We start from the raw sequence: 22,283 nt of genomic DNA, 5'->3' as shown, positions 1-22,283 counted from the left end.
TGTAATGCGATGACACCATGCGATGTAATGAACACATAAAATTTTGATTTGAATAAAATAGTATTCACGGTGAGCACAACTATAATAAATCAACAAAGAATCGGTCACCGTAAATACTATTTTATTCAAATCCAAATATTTCGACGGTAATACCTCCGCTTCCACTGGTTGGAATTGAACCAAATTTGGTGAGCATCGTTTCTATAGACAGCCTAACACTTTCATGGGGTAAACAGAAAATTTTCAGTTTTTTTATTATTTATTTTTATATAATAAATAGAAACTTTCTTCTCCTGTAGCAAAGCGGTTACTGGCTGGAATTGAACAAAATTGTGTGTGTAGGCTTAAATTAGGTAACCTAACAATTTTATGAAGTAGCCAGTACGGTTTGAGAAAAAAGTCATTTTTGAAGAGCCCTAATGTACATAGGTCAACTTTCTATATCGTCAATACTGCTATGACGTCATAGGGAAGGATACTTGATTCTGGTACTCGATATTGTCCAGCCGTAGCCTGACCTCCAGACAGACTCTGCGAGCCCCGGATAAATAAGAACCACTGAATTAGGAGGATTTTCTCTTCCGGTGGGCTGTACGTTGTACGTTAATCTAGATGGGAGTTATATAATGTGCTACGGTAATAGGGAAACAGCTGAAGCGCGGAACAAAACTTTCGTGGTTTCTAATTTTGTGTGAATCACTGCTCTGATATCCGGGAACCGACGTGTAATTGAAGCCAGGAGTGCAACTTGACGTTGTCAGTGGATACATCGCATGTATCTCGCATCTTTAGCATTCATACTGCGCCCTGTTACTGAGCTGAGGTTCGAGCGGCGGATAGTTGTAAATATGTTGCATTTCCGCGACGGGTGGATTCTTGGGTTGCGGGTTCTCTGGCGGCGAAGAGTTGGATCTGAAAAGTACAAACCACGATTTGCCCACTGTTGTCATTGCTCCGGGCACTTGGATAAAATATAAACACTTCCCTTTCACGTATTTACCGCAATTAGTTTATTTTGTTCTGTGTTCTGCTCGCCCGTAAGTTCCTTATGTCGTTGTAGTTGATTGTAGCCAAATGTTGGTTGACTTTTCAATATCAACTTGATATAAGAAACTGTCAATTTCTGAATATTTATTGAGAGTTTGTCATTTTGTGACCAACCGTCTACAAATCCTTCATTCGAAAATCTGGTCTCAACTGTAGGCCTACAATCGCAACTTCTGAATACTTACCAGATTATGATTGGCTAAATGGCTATTTCAAAGCGATCAGCCTTGTTCATTCAACACTGAATGTATATGATCGCGAGTGAATGAATGTGGGTATGACAAATATGTGTCTGTGTTTAATCATCAATACATGAATGTTACAAAAAAACAAAACTGTTGCATGAATATTTACTGCGAATCATTGTGGCTTCTTCTATATGAGTCGAGTGTGTGTCCTGACCTTCGGCGAACCTCTGAGACAGGCTCGGCGAACCCTAGGGTTTGTATGAACCCTGGTTGGAACTCAACCAGAGTTATCTTCTATTCCGAGGGTAACATTTGCTGGTAGGGCTGGGATGATCGCTCAAGACTCTCGGTGTCTATGTGTTGATAACTGTAATTAGTTTACTTCGTTCTGTGGATTCTGTTCGTTCCTCAGTTGCTCAAAATGCTGATGTCAGTGCTTCAAAATGCATGCATTGCGTCCTTGTAGTTGATGGTAGCTGAGTTTCAGTTAATAAAACCCTAGAAATGTATCCGGCATGTTCGCCTATGCTTTCCTTGAAAGGTCACTACTGCACTGGCTCATACATTCCGAGCTTCTGCCGCGAACCCGTACCTCCGATGCAGCAGAAACAGAAAAAGTGCGATCATGACAAGGAAGAGAAACCCGAATCCGGCTCCCATCGCAATCACAATGATCTGCCAGTCCCGTGTTGGTGGCGGTGACGCTGGAAAATAAATTACCGTCACACGAAGAACTACAGAGTACAAGTTACATACTATCCGAATGAACTCAGCCCTAAGAAATATACAGCTTGATATCAGTAATAGAATCATTGGTCTTAGGCTTTGATGCATTTCGGTTCTTTGTTACTTGCTTTCAAAGAAAATACGAAGTATCACTTGAACTACCGGTGAAATGACTCAATGAACCAAACCACATTACCAACGAATCATTTGACGGGGAAATTTAGTCCTAAATATACCTTCACTTGGAGATGGAGTCGAAGCGGGGCCTATATCGTTGGCCCCGGTCGAAGTTCTGTGGGATAGAGTGGGATGATGTGTTTCAGTCGCTGTTGGAACGCCTAAACAGAGAAGCATGTTGCGCTACGTTGTTGTTGCTCATTCGACAACTCATTGACTATGGTACCCTCATATGCCTATAGTAAAACCCGTTTTACAAGGGACTACACAATTGTATTTCACAGCGTGAGTATCTGGAAAAAGAAAAAGACTGGCATCACAAGGTCTTGTGCGCCGTTAAAGTAATCAGTCTTAATGTGTCAGGAATTCGAACAAGTGCGCGTTAATCTGCGCTGTGCGGAGCACAAGCGAAACAATATTTTTTCATTCACACAGTTTGGTAGTGGCGGTGTACTAATATGAAGAGACTGACGGAAAAGCTTGAAATTTTGGGATAATGCGTTTCCAAAGCAGTATTTCAGAATCACACGTCCATTTACACATGCATCGCTGGTCTAGGCTTTAATGCCTTTCGGTTCTTTGTTAATTGCTTTCAAAGAAAATACGAAGTAGCCTATCACTTGGACTACCGGTGAAATGACTCAATGAACCAAAACACATTACCAAAGGATCATTTGACTGGGAAATTCAGTCCTAAATGTACCTTCACTTGGAGATGGAGTTGAAGCGAGGCCTATAACGTTGGCCCCGGTCGAAGTTCTGTGGGATAGAGTGGGATGATGTGTTTCAGTCGCTGTTGGAACGCCTAAACAGAGAAGCATGTTGCGCTAAGTTGTTGTTGTTGTTGTTCATTCGACAACTCATACACTATGGTACCCTAATATGCAGAGGTTTCAAACTTAAATGTGCTCGCGGGCCAATTTCCTAGTTTTTGATGACGTCGCGGGTCGCAGCATCAATAATAGGGATAGTCAGTGTATAATTTGCAAGTATATGCCTTATTTGACGGGTCCTTGCAGACAGGCATTCCACAAACATTGTGGACATGTAATTTACTATTGTATTATTCACGCTTGACACGAAAAAAATCACATTTTCAAATATTTGAATAAAATTGTTTTTTAATTATTGAGTTATAGACATCGTGCGAGAGGATGCATCAGGACATCGTAAAACTGTTGAGTTGTAATATTGCAACTAGTGGAGCTTGGACGTGCTACAATTTTATGTGGAATATTTTGAAATTTACTGAAGATTGATCTGATATCAGAGCATTTGAGCAGTGCAGCCTAATCCTGGTTTTGATATAGTCGTGATATGTATAGGCTATTGTTACTGTCATTGCCAAGTCAAATTGAATCAGCGTTAGATTTTCACTTCGATTAATATAGGAACATATCAATAACAGCCTAAATATAATCATTCCTGAGCCATAGTAATAGCATTGCTTCTTAACCTTTTTGGCGATCGTGCCCATTGTGCTTCCAATAAGATTTCTCGTAGCCCCTGTCCATTTTAACACAATTACCGATCGTACCTATATTAAAATCAGAAAGTCAAATCACATAAAATCGCACGTAGCGCGAAGACTATTTTCCAGTTGAATAAATTGGCCAAGAAAATATTCCACCGCATATAGGACGCACAATGCATCTCGCACACCCTAATTTGGTGCTTCGTACACCGATGGGGTCTACGGAGTCTGGTCAAGAACCCCTGTAATAGAAGTGTCAAATCGGCGAATAACTCATTGGTGTTACAGCTGTAGAGCGTACTACTACCTTATAGTCCTACTCGCCACCGATAATATCATGGATATAGAGAACAAACAACACCCAGTATGTAACAAACTACGTCACGGGGGTCACAGAAAGCCAATGGTATCCATACTGACCTTATTAGATAGCTATATACCCTACGCATCGCAAGCTGCGACCTTTTGATATATTACTATTCCCCATGACCGTTTCATAGCTTGTTGCGTCCGTAGGATTACCAAGTCACCGTTCCCAATAGTAAGTCCCCTGATTTTAACGTTTGACCCACTCAACTGGAGTCATTTTTATTAAATCACCCAGTCAATCCGAAATCGAGTAATTTTACGAGAAGTTCGCACCAAACCAAATCACAATTTTTAGTCACGAATCATCAACGGGTCATGTTTTATCATCATGAACTAGAAATGTGACATAATATCTGATCTTCTACCGCATTTAAGCTTTTGAAAGTTTTGTAATAGTGAACTTTGTTGGGATTTCAGTGATTTTATAGTACTTTTAGGGTGAACTTTGAGTTCTTATTTCTAAAAAAAAGATACATGGCACTTGAATATATTATGGAATACTTGAAATTCCAAAATGCCGTCGCGGGCCGCACAAAATGCTCCCGCGGGCCGCGTGTTTGAGACCTCTACTCATATGCCTATAGTAACACCCGTTTTACGAGGCATGTATATTGTACAGAACACAATTGTATTTCACAGCGTGAGTATCTGGAAAATGAAAAAGACTGGCATCACAAGGTCTTGTGCGCCGTTAAAGTAATCAGTCTTAATGTGTCAGGAATTCGAACAAGTGCGAGTTAATCTGCACTGTGCGGGGCACAAGCGAAATAATATTTTGTCATTTATACGGTTTGGTAGTGGCGGTGTACTAATATGAAGAGGCTGACGGAAAAGCTTTAAATTGAGGAATAATGCGTTTCGAAAGCAGTATTTCAGAATCACACGTCCATATACACATGCATCACTGGTCTAGGCTTTGATGCCTTTCGGTTCTTTGTTACTTGCTTTTAAAGAAGATACGAAGTATCATTTGAAGTACCGGTGAAATGACTCAATAAACCAAACCACATTACCAAAGGAACATTTGACGAGAAATTTAGTCTTCACTTTGAGATGGAGTCGAAACGGGGCCTATATCATTGGCCCCGGTCGAAGTTTTGTGGGATAGAGTGGGATGATGTGTCGCTGTTGGAACGCCTAAACAGAGAAGCATGTTACGCTACGTTGTTGCTGTTCATTCGACAACTCATTGACTATGGTACCCTCATAGTCATATGCCTATAGTAAAACCCGTTTACGAGGGATGTATATTTTACAGTACACAATTGTAGGCTATTTCACAGCGTGAGTATCTGGAAAATGAAAAAGACTGGCATCACAAGGTCTTGTGCGCCGTTACAGTAATCAGTTTTAATGTGTCAGGAATTAAAACAAGTGCGCGTTAATCTGCACTGTCCGGAGCACAAGCGAAATAATATTTTGTCACTTACAAGGTTTGGTAGTAGGCTATCGGTGTACTAATATGAAGAGACTGACGGAAAAGCTTGAAATTTGGGGATAATGCGTTGCAAAAAGCAGTATTTCAGAATCATACGTTCATTTACACATGCATTCCAACAGCGGCAGTGTTCATTGCTCGGTGTTCATTCATTCCGTATAACTATGCGCTTCGTCTTTTATACGTATGGGTATATTTATATTTAATAGCCTTGTGTAAAGCGCCCTAGTGCAGGGATGATATATAGCTATATTCGGCTCTCGATAACTTAATATATTTTCATTACCATGCATTATCGTACAGTCATCGAGTGTGTCCGCATTCAAGTAAAGATGTAAGCTGATGGATTTGAATATATACTATAGTCAGAGTTAGAGAATACGGGATAAAATATTAATAAATGAATAAATGAATGAATGAATAAATACATGAATCACGATCTGACATTGACCACGCCTTTCGACACATGCCAGCTCATTTTTATCGCTTCTCCTTTATGCTATCGACCTTTCCTTTTCATCCCGTGTGCATGTTTCTTCTTCACCCTGACCTATGCAGGTCAGGATCGGTGTCTGATTTTAAGGACTACTCCGAGTCGTTTTGACACCTTGTATATCTTAATCGTTTCGCAATCTTGTTGTGTTTTTGAAGGATATAGACTCAACTCAACCCTGCGCTGATACGCTCACCTGATGTGCTGTTCGCTTCGCTCCAGCATTTCGTGAACTTGATCTTCATGCCGAACCCAGTAACATTCTGCTTGCCTAACGTTCTACCATCAGATATATAGGTGATACGAAGGGTGCCGTTGTGATTCGTTTTCGATTTGCATGTAGGGTTCATCTTAGGTCCGCCGCATGAGGGCTGGTGGAAAGCGAAACAATGCATTTGAGGATCTGTTGGCCACAAGCAGTCGATTTCTTCTGCAATAAAGAATGGTAAGCCATGTATGTGGTAACCTCATTGTAGCATATTCGAAATCACCATGGGAATAATTCATGTCATTGTACCAGAGGCGGTCAGTAACGCGGCACTGCAATTTTTTCAGAGTACATACGTAGGATTAAACTACTATTGACGCGATTTTTTATGTACATATACTAATTCCACTTCTAGTTAACAGTCTCTTTAGGCAAAACTAAATTACTTTTTACAGTATGTGTTTTCTGAAGTAGAAAGTAGTTTCTGTTCAATTTGCGGTACGGTTATCAGCAAAATTGTCACAATAAATAGACTATTAGCCCATCCGTGACTGGTTATAAATTAGGAAATTACATCTATTTGCAGCGTCATTTGTCATTTCGCAATAGTCGCTAAGGAGCATTTTGCGATTTACCTGCTAAAAGGATGGGACTTGAATTGTTCTCCTGCTGCCTTCATTTGCTGTACTTCCATTTGAAATAGATTTGACATGTCTTGGAAATCGCTACATATACTCGTACTTGAGCCTAAATTTACGTTGTTATTTTTACTGCTTCTCGAGTACGAACGTTGACTAATTGACCATCTCTGCATTTCACACGCCGAAAACATATGTTGAGCTTTACTAGAAATGCATTGACGATTATCTTTCATCCCGTTTGGTTTAAAAGAGTATCATTACTCCGCTTACAATTGAAGATTCGAAGTTGAATGCATATTCATTTCATATTCAAGATATTCATAGCCTCTCAAGCATAGTAGGTTGCTTCCAAATGCCATATCACACATTCATGATTCAAACATTTTCTATTATGCCAGTATACGACAGTACATATTAACTACATATCCGGATACTAAGCAACTACTAACATGCGAGCAAGTTCGTAGTTCGTACCTCCGTTAAAAGCGATGACGTATGACCCGGAACAATAATTCCTTCCATACGGATCTTGAAAGTGAAGGTCTTTTTTAACAAAAGAGATCTCGTAACTGTAACCATTTCCGCTTATAGTCCATTCACAGTCCGACGTCTTGTTGTATTCGTTTGGATAATGAGGTGATATGATGCTGAACACTGGTGTTGACGAGTTGGAAGCACTCGGGTTGAAATTGCGCGGGGATCCTTCGCATTGCCCAGAAACGACGAAGAAAATGCCTGAAACAAAATCATATCATCAGACTGCGGCAAATGCGCACCATGCGACTAGGCCGATCGCATAAGGAAGTTCTGGTCTTTGTTCTGAACAAGACTTGAAGCAACGACTTACACTTGAACTATATAGATAGAATTTCTACGCTGTATGTATGTGTATATTGTATATGTATAATTGGAAATGGTGCGTATAACTGCGGATGGTTTTTTGCACCATGTCCTTTCACAATCGAAAGTTATATATTATATAGAACGGCATTTCATTGTAACTTCGAAGAATAGTAAGCTACCACATAATGGGTATTTTGTCTATCGGTGCGTAGCCTACTGGTGCTTGTAAAATAGAGCCAGAAACTGTGCACAATTAGGGAAATTAGTACATTTTGAATTCTAGGCATTCGATATCACCAAACGGAGTGAACAGTCAGCACAATGACTTGGACCCGTATACTCGAGTCACGGCACTGTGACTCACACTTGACTCGGTGATGAATTGAAAATGACTCGACTTGAATCGAGTCAGAACTATAAAAGTAGAGTTGACTTGTGACTCGAGACGTTGTGACTTAGTTATACCCCTGTCTATACATAAACAAATAATAAGCACCCCTAGTCATCCCTCAAGTTGCTTAGTAATATTCCATCAATCAGACCTAGGAAATATCGAGAAATATGTCAAATGCAATTGCTTTTCCTGTTAGCAACAGTATTGGGAAATACAGCGTTGAATTATAGCAATCCATACTCACTTTTCATAATAAATAAAATCTCAAGTAGCATACTTTCACTTTGAACTTGATTTAAGAAACTTTCAATTTATGAATTTATTTTCTACCACTATGCTATTTCATTACAGATAACTAACCTACGTAGAGTCTCGATTAGCGCTTTACTACAGCTGATCTGCTGCTCTAATAATAATCGAAGAAATCATGAATGATAACGGGAAAAGAAATCGTTATAAATTCAGTTGGTCAGCAAAAAATCTAGTAGTGTTTCGAAGTAATTAAAAGGCTATTCCAACTAACGAATCATGTATATGTCTCGAAATTCGACAAATAATTGCACTGGGACACCCAGGTGGGTGTCTGATCTCAAAGACTACCCATCATCATCATCATTGGTTTATTAGCAATTTTATCAGTTCAATACACCACAAAAATGCGATACAATGAAAAGAAAGGAAGATGTCGAAGCGACTAAGAGTTGTCTATGGAATCGGACACCGACCTTGGCCTAGGCGATGTAAAGAGGAGGCATGCACACTGAATGAAAGTAAAGAAGATAGTATAGAAAAAGAAAGCGACAAGAAATAGGACGGCATATCATGGGAAGCGAGATCGATAGGTCAGTCGTGGTCCGGTAATCTTGAGGATGGACTGTATTTATTTAGTAGTAATTGCTTGTATTTCGACTTGAATGTGGACATGGACATGCTCGTCGACTGCCTGATGGCCGGCGGGATACTGTTCCACACGTCAGGTCCGGCATATTTGATAGAGCGATGATCTTTTCGGTCGATCATATGATATTTGGACGACGTGGACGCGCGTGTGTTGTACTTGTGCGCTTTTGATTCAGAGGTAAAGAAGTCATTGAAGTATTCGTGGCAACGACCGCAGTGAAACTGATACATAAACTTGGCGATTTCTAGTTTTCGCATATCTTCTATGTTTAGGACGCCGAATCTCTTCAGCAGCGACTTATTGGATGGGCAGCCAGGCCCCTTTGGGGCCCTAGCTATGATTCGGAGTACTTTATGCTGTAGTTTCTGCAGTGGCTTGAGTGCAGTTTTACTGGCAGCCCCCCAACAGAGGATGTCATAATGTAACTTCGATTGGATTAAGGATTTAAAGAGTATCAGAAGAACCCATGCTGGCATGAAGCGCCCAAGGCTGTAGAACAGGCCTTACTTCGGTGATAATTTAGTTTCTAGGGACTGAATATGACTCTTCCAGGACATGTTCGAGTCCAGTAAAACCCCGAGATATTTGGCATTATCTGTGTTGGAAACGGGCTGACCAAGTCGTTTCGGCACCTTCCTATCTTTCATTGTATCGCAGTCCTGTGATTTTTGAAATGATGAAATTTTATGAATAAACTTGAACTTGAGGACTATATTGTAGATCCATGGAAAACAGTTTTCCATTGTAGATCACAAAGCCAATATACCGTATCACCCAATCATGCATGACGTTGTTACCTAGCAACACAAACGTGAGTACTCAGCTTAGCTTCACCGTAGCAGTAATGTTTTTGATCTCTGAAAATGCCATTATGGTTTCTAAATAACTCCACGAATAATTCCCGGTTACATCTCGTACTTAACAATAACATGAGCACTATAAGTACGGCATTGTCATTCCCTTTTATTGCTTACTGATAGTACAGTGCCGTATCCCGGAAAGGAAATCGAGAGAGAACTTTCATGCGATAGTATAATAACATTCAATTGGCTATTGCTAGTCAGCCAGTCGGGCATTTTATTGAAATTTTGATCAGATCGCAGCACCACAAGATAGCGATATAATAAAAATATAGGGGGCTCTCGAAACGGATTGAAGTATAGTGTTTTAATAGTAATTTTTAAATCTTTTATTTTCAATGATTGCATTATAACTAAGTATAGTAATTACCAAACAGTCTGGTCGTGCATGAACCGGCCTTAATACATGGATAAAATTGAAGAAGAGGAAGTTAGGGAGGATGAAGAGGCCGAGGAGGAGGAAAATCAAGATGGAGAGCCTGAAGATCTCGAGGCGAATGTTGGGGATTTGAAGAAACAATTGGAAGAAACTCAGATCATTGTACCTCAGAATGAGTGAGTTGGTTTATTCACAAGATTTCCAGATATAAATTTGGGATATAGATGGTGACTGTATTTTTAAAAAGTGTATTGCAACAAACAATGTACCGCGTTCATATTGCCAAATGACTTCCACTCAAAGCTTTTCTGACATTCACTTCTGAAGAGAGTCCAAAGTGGAAATGAGTGGAAAAAATTTGGCATATTTGTTGCTATGTTGAATTTCTGTACTTCCAAAAGCCTATTCAAAAAGTGTATTCGAAATTTTCACTTTGAATCCCATCCCAAAATATTGTTATGTAACTTCTACATTCTAATTTCCTTGTGATACTTTATCAGTCTTCTTCTGGTTATTCAAAATACTTATTAGTTCACCATACTTCAACATGAATAATTCTGTAAAAATGTCTATCAGTATCTTTGAAATGGCATTGGTACTACTTCAATTTATCATGATTAATGTTTTGACATGAGCACCATACAGGCGCACATATTACATATGGCTCAGTTCACAACACATGTTCTGATATGATGTACCTACATCTTTAACCTTGCTGTGCAAAGTACACATTTTTATATTGTTATTTGATTACACAGTTACTTTGTATAACAGCACAGCAATCCAAGGTACAAAGTTTGATATGTCCGAGTTTCCGGATTCGTACAAAGAGAACAGCCAGAAGGAGAAATCTGTGCTCGAAAATGCAGAGAACTATCGACGCCAATATGTCCATTTGTTCAGAGACCGGAAACCACTGTTTTTGAATCCCCTCAATGAATGCGGGATCGAGGTGAAAATTTAGTTCATTTTGAGCACTGAGTAGTATATCAGAATCTAAGATATAAACTTCACTTTTTGCATTCAAGTTATCTGTCTATCGTGATGTACCTCAGCTAAAATATGAAATAGCAATAAATCTGTTTTCATGTCAAGCATTTAGCAAGTGTAAAGTTTTTCCTTTGAACAATACCAGATTTTATATATCTAACATTTTGCAAACACTCAAATGGATTGAAAATTTAAAACATATCGGGTGTTAAGCTTCCATCACCAGGCCTTAGGAGATTGCATTCCGTTACAAACAGCAATTTAGACTACGATGCCTGTGTCAATATATTCCGCAGTGCAAAATATCTAACTCCAGGCTTTTTGCATGAGAGCTTACTACAAAGTCCCACAAAATGTCTACTCTAGATGGTGACTTCTCATTGGCTTGATTGGCTTGCTGCTTATCGTTGCCGAGTGCAATCTCTTTCACCGCAATATGTTTCCTTGGTAGGGCAACTCTAATTACTTTTTGTTTACATCCAGATTCAACTCAAAAATATATCGGATAAATTTGTTCTTTCCAGAAATTTGTCTGCACCACCATCCGCCCAACGCTGCTCAAATTTAAAGAGCTTTATCATTGGCAAGGATGCGCGGAATTTGTTTCAGACTACATCACAATGACGCCGCTCGAGAAACCAACAGATTTGCCAGAAGTGTTGTTCTCGCCAACCACAATTTTGAAACAGCAGAAAGGTAATGTCGATTTTTTGAAGTTCCTTGTCTTTTAGTTGCTAATTATAGTAATGATACATTCAGTTTCATACCATACCAAATCACAATAGCAATATTATTCGCGTAGTTCATCTTGAAAGATGAAATTTCTATTTGTTAGACAGACAAGACAAACTTTTTCACTTCGAAAATGTCGTGCAAAATAATATAATACGGAACATGAACACCGATACAACCACATTGTGGTCAAAGGGTCAGCTGTAGCCGTGAAGTTTTTGGTACGTAGATGGGATCTTGACGTTATAAGTTAATCATTTCAGTTTAGTTTATGAATTATTTCACCATTTCAAAACACTGCATACTCGAAACGACTTGGAATATTCTTTCAATCGAACACCCACCTTGGCCTAGAACATGTGAATAAGAGGCATAGACCATGAATATGAAGTAACAGATGATAACATAAATTGGATAAGCAATGAAAACAATGTGTCGTGTTTTAGTTAACAAAATTATATGTCATATTGTGGTCTGGTAATCTCAATGCAGACTAAAGTATTCATTCAGTAGAATCGGATTGTATTTTGTCTTTAATATGGATCACAATATCAAGATGATAAAAGCAAAAAGAGATTAAGTCACAGAATAAGAAAGATGATCCCAGTACATTATGCAATGTAAGAACTACAATACTTTAGTAAATTTACAGGATAGATACATAATTTTCGGCCGGAATAGATACAAAAAATATCTATTCAATGAATAATGCATTTTGAGCCTCAAGAGCACCAATTCAATGTGATATAATAAATACTCGATACAAATTAATGATAGTGAATGTTGCAGAAAGACAAAAAGTTAGTACACATGTATTTAAGTTGCCATAAAAATTCACTATGATTCAAAATGTACATTTTATTTTCCAGGCAACTGTTTCGACTTCAGCAATCTTCTGTGCTCCTTTCTTTTGGGGGCAGGCTACGATGCCTACGTTGTCAGCGGTTACGCGATTAAGGAAGTTTGTCTGAATGACGAATCAAGAGAAATATGCCCGCTTCTGAAACCCAAGGAAGAGGTTGGAAGATGATATGTTTATTATCAAGATTTCAAATGTTACATTTGATTTGCCGAGTTGTTGGGTAGAGATGTAAATATTTTGCAGCCCGAACCCGATCCTCCTAAAAAAGAACAAAAGAAATACGCCGTACGACCGCCCCGCGATCTCCGCAGCAAATTTTTAATAAAGATGGAGGAACGTAGAAAGAAAGAAGAGAAGGAGGAGAGAGAGAAATTGAGAAAAGAGGAAGAGGAAAGAATACTCGTAAGACATTGCATTTGTGAAAACGCACTGAAAACCTGCATGTTAGACCATATTTGGTGTAAACATTTCACAATTATAAATTGGTACGGCTTCATAGTAACGTTGTATGAATATGAATGCTGTGGAAAGGTAAAATATGTAGGCATGCTTTTATGAGACCACAATGAAAATAATGGCAGTTCTACATCGCATTGAAGATAATTTGGTGTTTATCGACCATACCTATTTCATTGCACTTTGTGACAATGCTGTGTGTTGATCAGACTCCGCAGATATGTCGTTTCCAGTAACGTGCTTAGCTTTGAGCTGCATGTTTCGTATTCTGTGATACTACCAATTGACGTTTCAAGACTTACGCTGTGGCAAACACTATCAAAAGTATAGTTATCTTAGTGGCAGGGACAGGGTGATTTCAGTCCCCGAAAAAATCTTGGGATCACTCGATTCATATTAGAATACTCAAATCATGGTAACCATCCCAACTCAGTAGCTGGAATGTTTGTACGGTTCATGCAAATATGACAAAAATAATTCCAGGAAGTCGAAAAACCGCCTCCGGACCCGCTATACGGACTTCGCATTCACTCGTGGGTTTTGGTTCGTTCCGGCAAAAGGGAAGTGCCAGAAGATTTCTTCATTGAGCCATTCACAGGTGAGCTCCTTCTCTCTCCTCCATTTCTACCTGTGCAATTCTAATTCTAGAGCTGGTCAACGTAGTCAGGGTTGCTACTCAAGTAGAAATTAAAGTAACCAGTAACTTTATACGCAATGACAAGTAGTACAAGTAGTAGTACTTTGATACTGACAACCTCTGTTTTAATTCCATCCAGGCGTGGCTTATCCTCAAACTTCAGGCAAATTCCTGGGAATCGAATGCGTCTGGAACAACTGGAATTACTGGGCGAATATGCAAGACTGCGCGAATGCTTGCAGAGTGAGTGTTTGTCAATGATGCAGAAATCAGGGTTGTATCCAAGTCGCAAAGCTCCGCGTCACAAGTCAATCTCATTTTTATAGTTTTGACTCGAGTCAAGTCGAGTCATTTTCAATTCACCACCGAGTCAAGTCCAAGTCATCTGGCAGAGGTTCGAGCCCGAGTCATGGCAATATGACTCGAGTCCGAGTCCAAATCATTGTGTTCACTGCTCAGTTTTCAGTTAAAGTCTTGTTGAACCCACTTTTTATAACTTTGTCTGGTGATATCGAATGGTTCGCATTTATAATATACTCATTTTCCTCAGTTTTATCAGTTTCTGGTCGCATTTTCAAGTACCAGTGCCAATAGACGAAATCCCAACAGGGTGGTTACTTCACTGTTCTTCAAAATTACAATGAAATGTTGTTCTTGGCCGTCTGAGACTCGAGTCATATGACTTGGTTCGAGTCATGCGTAATGACTCGAGTCCAAGTCGAGTCAATACACAGATTGACTCGAGTCGAGTCAAGTCATTTCCATATTTTGAGTGAATGACTCAAGTCAAGCCGAGTCATCAGAAAATCGTGACTCGAGTGGGACTCGAGTCGAGTCATGACTCGAGTCATTACAACCCTGGCAGGAATTTTTCCTGCTGTATACAATTGAATAACATATTTAAATTGAAATAATCGCAAACATTTTCAGCTGACACTTTCCACGATTACCCCTGACGAGTGTCAACTGAAATTATTTGTGTTTATCTCAATTTCTATATATTAATAAATTTTATATTGAAGTTCTGTACCTTCAACAGTCTCCTCAAATAAAACTATCGATTAAATATTTGGCAACGCTCTGATATTTTGCAGGACCTGTCGTTCAATTTGTCGGACACGGTGTCGTGGGAGCTGATGCTGATTGGCAGCAAAGAACCGAGTCTGCAGATTCCCGACCTGGATGACGACATCGATGATTTTGAAGATGAGGATGACGAGAAGAAAGAGGAGGAGAAACATCTCGACATGCCGGCGTCCTGGGTCAAATCCATCGAGATTTCGGAAAAGGATTACGATTCAAGGTGTAATTTTTTGCGGTATCAGACCAGATTTGTATAAACTACTGGATTTTCAGAATTCGCGACTATAACTACAACTACAACTACTCACTATTCAAAAGGCTCACCTAAAACTTGAATTAGAACTAACGACCTTTTAAAATCCACCACTGACCAACTAAAACTAGGCTCAATTCTGAATCAACTCATTATTTTTTAATGCCATCATGTCAGTTTTCCACATGAGCATTAGTGCAAGCTTGAAATGGGATGCTGGGAGGGGTTTGGACCCCCGAAACTCACCCTGGCTACGTTACTGTTAGTAATGATGACTCTGAGCTAGCAATGGCTGCAGAGCAATAACGACATACGTGCTCTTGTGGTTTGGCAACTATTTATTTTTAATACACAACTAGAACCAGAGCTAGTACTCACTTTTCAAAATCCGCAACTAGAACTATTTATTATAGTATTTAGTTTGTAGGTAGTTTGTACTTAGTCTGTATGAGACTCACTTTCTTTCAATCAATACCCATTTATTTTGTTCAGATGTCCGTTGGGAAAAAAGACGATACTGTACAAGAAAGCCAAACTGGAAAAATACGCGCCGTATCTGTTGAAGGAAGGTCTTGTTTTGAGATTGTCTGTCTACAATGACAATGAAAGTGAGTATGTTCGTTGCTGTGGCGGCCAAAATAGACATTGTGGGTACTCATGTAGAAGTACAAGTAATGGCATACTGAATTGAATAATGCATTCATATTGAAATAAACCCAAATATTCGGTAATCATCAGCAACTAGTAAAGAAAAAAAACTTTGTATATCAGAAGTCGTATCAACAAACATGTCTACTTTGTTTTAGTGAACAATTTGAAGCGAGTCATGGAGACGTTTTCGAACAGAGAAGACAAGCTTAAAAAACGAACAGAAGAAAGCGGAGTCATTACTGAGAACTTTACGGAAGGTCGACAGAGGTCGCTGTGCGAACACACTTATCACGCGAAAACGCCGAATCCGGAATCCGAAAGAACCATGATATTCTACCACACGGCGAGGTTTGAATGGCTCCCATTGTTGTTTCAAGATCATCGTCTTAGGGAAATAACTGTTTCCCCAAACAAAATAGTAATCCAACAAAGAGATCTGTCTGGGCAAAATCGTGTACCTGATTGATTCGCTACAAAATCTAGTCTTCGAATATCAGTCATTATGACATCACATCAGTATCATTGATGTGGAAAGTTCCAATATGGACCTTTAATGCAAATACAAAGAATATAATGCCAGTTCTACATCATATTAAAGAGTATGTGGCATTGTATATAGCGTTGTACTTTATGTTCCGCATGCTGCGACAAGACCCATCTACGATTAAAGGCTTCTACAGTAGAATATATGATCGAAAGTATAATTTTCGGTGATAAATTAGCTAATAATGGCAAGAAGCATTTATATCATTACTGCCGCTGTTTGTTTATCGTGTATTTTGATGAGATGAAAAATGATTTATCTCCCTCTCACTCTCTCTCTAAAACGTAATTGACGAACGCTTCCAGAGTCGACGGACTTTACAAGAGAGAAGAGACTTCGAAAGAAATGAAGGAATATTTTGAAAACAGACAAGATTTCCTGTACTTCCGGCATGTAATATTCGGAAAGCGAGTCAAGAAACTGGCCCCGGCTCAGGCGGAAGGAACTCCGAGACCCATCCTTGTGAGTGCTGCTTCCTTATCCTCCCCGTCATGATAAGGAGAGGTGTTCATTATCTTTTTCCTTGTAGTCAAGTAATTTTGCCAACTTGTACTACTTACTCAAGTGACTATAGTTGTTGACTACTTCCACTTCTGCTTGAAGGCTTTCTAGACAAATCTGCTACTTACGTTTTAGACTTGGTAATTTAAAAGGTGAAAAGCAGTTTGGGGTATAGTTAGCATCACTCTTGTGTGTGAAACTGTCTTAAGAATCGAATGGAATAGATCCAAGTTATGCAATCCCTTGACCATATGTACTTTTTTTACTGGAGTACTTTTCAGATCTTTCATATCATTACAAATGCTACATGAGAAGTGTATAGTGCGGAACAAGCCAAGCTTGGTGTACAAACATATGCCATTGTTGCGCTTATGAGTGTGAATTCTGATCTGATATGGACTGAGCTTGATTTTAATGTATTTATTTCTAATTCGGAGTCTAATTCAATCTTCAAATTTTTTGGGGATTTCAATTCTAAATCTAATCAAATTAGGACACTTCAATGTAGCCTCTAACTTTAATTCTGTTTCTGATTTGGAAATGATGAAAATTTTCTGGTTGTCTAACTCTGCAAGTCTACTATTGCAGAGAATATCCGAACACTTCCATCGCAACGAAACGATCGACGCCAACGCAGACGTAGCCGATCGAACTTTCATCGTAGCTGAAGACAAAATCCAGCTGACCTACCATCGTAAACACGAGAACGTCACGGCCTCTACGAGGGAATTTTTCAAGCCCCCAAACGCCCAAGAGAAAATCGGCAATCTCCAATGGACTCCAGACATGTCAATCACGTTTCAAGTAAGCTCAACATCCTGTCAGGGAGAGAGTTAGTGTAAGGCTTTATTTCGCATTTCGAATTATATTATATTTATTAAAGTAGAAAGTAGTTTTGCAATGAGTTTAAATCACTTTAATGAGTGAAATTGTCATGAAAGATCCCTGTGAAATAGCCCCTGTATCTTTGTAACTGAATATATCATCAAAGATTATACCTATTTGTAGTGTAATTATTCGTGAAGATACTCTGATTAGCTGCTAAAAGTATGTTATGCCTCAACCAAATCCACTTTTTAAAACTGCTCAGTTGAGTATTTGTCACATCTTTCATTTTTTACTTCTACTTGAGAGGCAAAGCTGACTACTTTGACCAGCTCTAGAATTGACACATAGTTTCTATATCGGATATGTGATTGGATCATGGACATTGTGGGACATTGTGTTTTGTACTGTTGCAATGACTCTGTAAATACAGTCGACCTGTGCCGGAGTCCGATGGCGTTAATGAATATATGCCTTTCACTGTAATTTCGTTGATGGGCTCAGGACCTTATCCGGGATATACTTTGAATTCAAAAGATGTTTAGAAGCTCTCAAAGCTGTTACTAGTTAATCCTCCAGTTTACCGGACCACGACCTGACATATCGATCTCGCCTTCCGACACATGCCACCTTTTTTTTATCACCTGTCCTGTTATATTATCTTCTTTTACTTTTCATTCAGTGTGTATGCCTCCTTTTTTACATCACCTAGGCCAGGTGGGTGTCTGACTTCGAAGACTACTCCAATTCGTTTCGACATCTTCCTATCTTTGATTATATCGCAGTCTTGTGGTGTATTGAAATGATGAAAATTGTAGCAATAAATTGAATTGAATTGAATAGTGCCTTTTGAATCAAGTTTCCTTGATTTTTCAGGTCGATTCGCACGCTGCACCTTCGAAACATCTGTCTGTTTACGACCAATTGGTGGTGCTGATTCAGATTGAGCAGAAATGCATTCAAGTGAGTCGAGCTCTATAGGTTTGGACTGAAATCATGATAAGACCCAGACCGATTAATTGGTTCGCCGATAATACCGAGTCAAGATCACAATTTGAAAGAAATATCGGTATCCTCCTTTATAGGTAAAAAATATCGGAAATTTTCGTGACGTCACAGCATGATTGCAGGGAGTCAGGGAACTATAATCTGCGACTCCGAGACTAGGAATTTTGACATATTCCTTTCAGCTTCCGGGTGTCGAGATGCAGCCTTTCTAGTTTATTTCATGTCCAAGAATAGCAATGGCTGTAAAAGTGTTCTAATAAATGCCCTGTAGTTTTGGAAATGCACCTTACACCTGGATGCTATATCTATTGAATATCGACTGAATATATCATTACTAGGGCAAGTTTTTGCAACTTTTGCAACTTTTTTTTACAGCTTCCGGCAGCTTCCTAAATACTTGTAAGATATGTAGAATGCGGTTTTAAGCTGTTTGAAGGAATCTTATAGTGCAACTTTTTGCAACTTTTGTCCATTTTTATTCATGCAACATTTTGCAACTGAGAAGGAAAGTTGACCTTTTTTTTTTAGTCAACCAATAGAGAATGTGGTTGGAAAACTGTATTTCGGGAGTGGAACTGGGAAGTTGACCATTTTTTTTATTAGTCAACGGAGCAATATGTGGTTTTTTAGTGCAACTTTGCAAGTTTTTACTGCAACTTTTGTCGAAAATAAATGCAAGTTTCTACGGATTTAACTGCAACAAAAACCTGCCCTAATCATTACCTAATTTCCTTAGAACATTGTTTCTCTTGCAAGGCTCTTTTGTATTGCAGTCGGTGAGAGCTTCTGAGGAGGAAGTCCGCGAGATTTTGATGGACAGGCAACGCGAGGAAATGATGCACGAACTATCGATTTCCGTTTATGACACGGAGAGAAACGAGAAGGCGAAGCGGAAGAAAAAAGAAATGGTGTGACATTTTTAATAACGTTAAATAAGATGGTCCTTGTTGCTGCATCATATATGCATGTATCCTGGCATTTCTTATGTAAAGCTACTTCTATATATCGGTAGACTTTCTCAAGGTAATTAGTGATTGATTATTCAACAAGTACTACTCAATTACAAGTAGAAGTAGCGATTTTCGTTAGGTGGGAGTAGAAAATGAAAGGTCTACTCAAGTATGTAGCTCAAAAAGTAGAGTTGCTCATACTGGCATACTTTGACTAGTAAATCAGAGGTGGCTACTTTTGAAGTGGTAAGATGTATTTTTGAAAATAGGACAAAAGGTTGAAATCTTTGAATAAACACTGAATTACGGTGATGCAGCGCCTTTTACACGAGTTTTGTATGACCATTTCACTCACAAAAATTATGCAAACTTATTCCAATATCAATACCGTCAAAAGTGTAAAAAGCAAGTAGGTTTGCCTAAAATCTGTTCGACCACTCAATTAAGTAGTGCTGGTAGGCAAAACCGAACAAAATTACATTGTCACTGACAATGTCTGTGTATCGTCTACAGGAAATTCAGGCGCAAGAAGAAAAATTACGTCGCCAAGAAATGGAGATGGATTATCTGGCTCCATTCCTCGCTCAGATCGGAAATCCGGAAAAGATTTCGCCCAAGCAGGCTATCCAGTTGAAGGAGGACTGCATGGCAGATCTTAAGCAGCGACTGATCGACAAGGCCAATCTGATACAGCTCCGATTTGAAAAGGTACGTCTTCACCTGTGTTATCCGAGTGCCGTAGATTGTGAGCCATGTTTTGTGACACGACTGTTGATATACAAAGTTCCTTTCAATTCTTTGCTAGTTGTTGTCGATTACCCCTAACGAGTGTCAGCTGAAAATATTCGGGTTTGTTTCAATATGAATATATTATTGGATTCCACATGAGAAAATTTTGCAGGAAACATCTGAACTCCATCGCCGACAACAGGAATATCAGCAGAAGCAAGTTTCTATGACGAAAGAGGATGAAGAGGAATATTATAACTATTGCTCTGAGGCTATGTTCAGAATTCACATTTTGGAACTGAGATTGAACAGGTATGACCGATTTCAAGTCATACTTTGGCTCTCAATCGCAATAACTTTTGATTAGAGCCTGACCGATTTTATCCGTTTGCCGATAATATTAAGTCGATAACACACTTTGAAAGAAGTATCGATATCAGCCATGTGAGGTCAAAGATATCAGCAATCTTCGTGATGTCACAACATGGTGATAGGGAGCCATAGAACTATAATCTGTGTTTGCTAGATTTGAAGATTTATTTTACGTTACAATTGTCTAGATGCGGCCTTTCTAGTTATTTCGTAACGTAGCAATGGCTCTAAAGCTCTTCCAAAATGCTCCGAAGTTTAGGAGTTAGATGCCGTATCTTTGAATACTGGATCAGCTGAAAAATCTGATATCACTCGAGCTTTACTTGTGATCATACAATAACAACTCACCGAAATCTTCACACGGAAGATACTCAGTTTCGACGGATGCAAATAACTTGAACAGAGGGTGGCAGTTATAGTTGCGAAAGAGTCAGGGACCCCAGTTGCCACTTCAGAACAGACCAAGTAGGGGTCCCAATTTTGTCAGGTTAGGGAGTGTAGCCACATAATAATTGCTGTTACTCCGCATACCTAGTTTTACATGATTAAAATTTCACAACGCTACAGAGTACTGAGTGTCAAAATCACACCAGCATCACTCCAAGGAATATGCTGGATCAGACCTATTTACTGTTCTTTTTAGGCACAAGCAAATGGCACCCAACAGATACATGGCGTTGGAGCAGAAATTGCGACAAGATCCGCGACTGGCAGTAGTAAATATTTAACTATGTCTATGTGAAATTTTAATAAAGATATGATGCTGTATTTTGATATAAAGTATTGTCCGGTGTTTGACAATTGGTGTGATTTCTCTCATCAGCGATGTATAGTGCTGGAATAATTTGTGGGATCCAGTTGACGTAGGCTGTAGCATCGCTTGTCTTACACTCTACCCTAGACATGACGGAACACCCATTGAGATTCCTCATGCGGTAAGTGAAGGTTTGATAGCAAACAGCATCGTCAAAAACTGATTGATGTAGGCACCAGAAGTGTTGATTTGGTCAGAACGTGGACTTGAAGTAAATTCGCTGACCGTCAAAATAAGGAGGTCTCATATTTCAAAGTCGAGACCAGGGTTGGTGTCTGATTGAAAAGCTACTCCAAATCGTTTCGGCACCCTCCTATATTTTCATTATATCACAGTCTTGTGGTGTTTTGAAGTGACGGAAATAAAATAAAAATTATTCTGATGTCTTCAAAGCAAGCAACTACATAGCGTTGGAACAAATTTCAGTATAGGGTAATGTGAGGATATAAAACCGAAGTGGCAAAATTGGTTTTGTTCTTGAGATCATGGGTCGGTAATACCTTTTCGGGTGTGGACTGGTTTCAAATAAAATTTTATTACCGGCCGGTCTTCGGAAAACACAAATGCTCAACGATGAAAATTGATTGCAGCTCATCATACATTATAAGGATTTCCAGAAATCAGTAACACATATGTTTTGATTGAAGAGTTTAACATGATTTGCTGTCAATTATTAACAGTGATCTTGACCGCTACGCGTAAGTACACGAACTTTTCGCGGACTGGTAGACAAGGTCA

General features: G+C 39.1%; 2 protein-coding genes across 2 annotated transcripts; one reads left to right on the top strand and one right to left on the bottom strand.

Moving 5' to 3' along the window:
• Positions 1 to 611: 611 nt before the first annotated feature.
• On the bottom strand, positions 612 to 8,317 carry LOC145445155 (uncharacterized). Its single transcript, XM_080323300.1, has 6 exons — positions 8,243 to 8,317; positions 7,236 to 7,496; positions 6,109 to 6,342; positions 2,198 to 2,943; positions 1,828 to 1,939; positions 612 to 912 (listed from the first exon to the last, which is right to left on the bottom strand). The coding sequence occupies exons 1-4, from the start codon at positions 8,271 to 8,273 to the stop codon at positions 2,798 to 2,800; spliced, it is 672 nt and encodes a 223-aa protein (XP_080179426.1). The 5' UTR covers positions 8,274 to 8,317; the 3' UTR covers positions 612 to 912; positions 1,828 to 1,939; positions 2,198 to 2,797.
• A 1,756-nt stretch (positions 8,318 to 10,073) lies between these two features.
• On the top strand, positions 10,074 to 21,532 carry LOC145444394 (dynein regulatory complex subunit 7-like). Its single transcript, XM_080322374.1, has 17 exons — positions 10,074 to 10,314; positions 10,913 to 11,090; positions 11,653 to 11,824; positions 12,730 to 12,878; positions 12,966 to 13,124; positions 13,662 to 13,776; positions 13,955 to 14,058; positions 14,910 to 15,118; positions 15,644 to 15,759; positions 15,958 to 16,150; positions 16,652 to 16,808; positions 17,436 to 17,651; positions 18,549 to 18,635; positions 19,454 to 19,588; positions 20,144 to 20,338; positions 20,532 to 20,671; positions 21,375 to 21,532. The coding sequence occupies exons 1-17, from the start codon at positions 10,166 to 10,168 to the stop codon at positions 21,457 to 21,459; spliced, it is 2,559 nt and encodes an 852-aa protein (XP_080178500.1). The 5' UTR covers positions 10,074 to 10,165; the 3' UTR covers positions 21,460 to 21,532.
• Positions 21,533 to 22,283: the final 751 nt, after the last annotated feature.

This window comes from Botryllus schlosseri, chromosome 8 (assembly GCF_051294905.1).
Source record: "Botryllus schlosseri isolate E-star chromosome 8, Bs_hap1, whole genome shotgun sequence".
Lineage (NCBI taxonomy): Eukaryota > Metazoa > Chordata > Ascidiacea > Stolidobranchia > Styelidae > Botryllus > Botryllus schlosseri.
The sequence above is the reverse complement of the archived record's forward strand: the minus strand, read 5'-3'. Positions and strand labels throughout refer to the sequence as shown.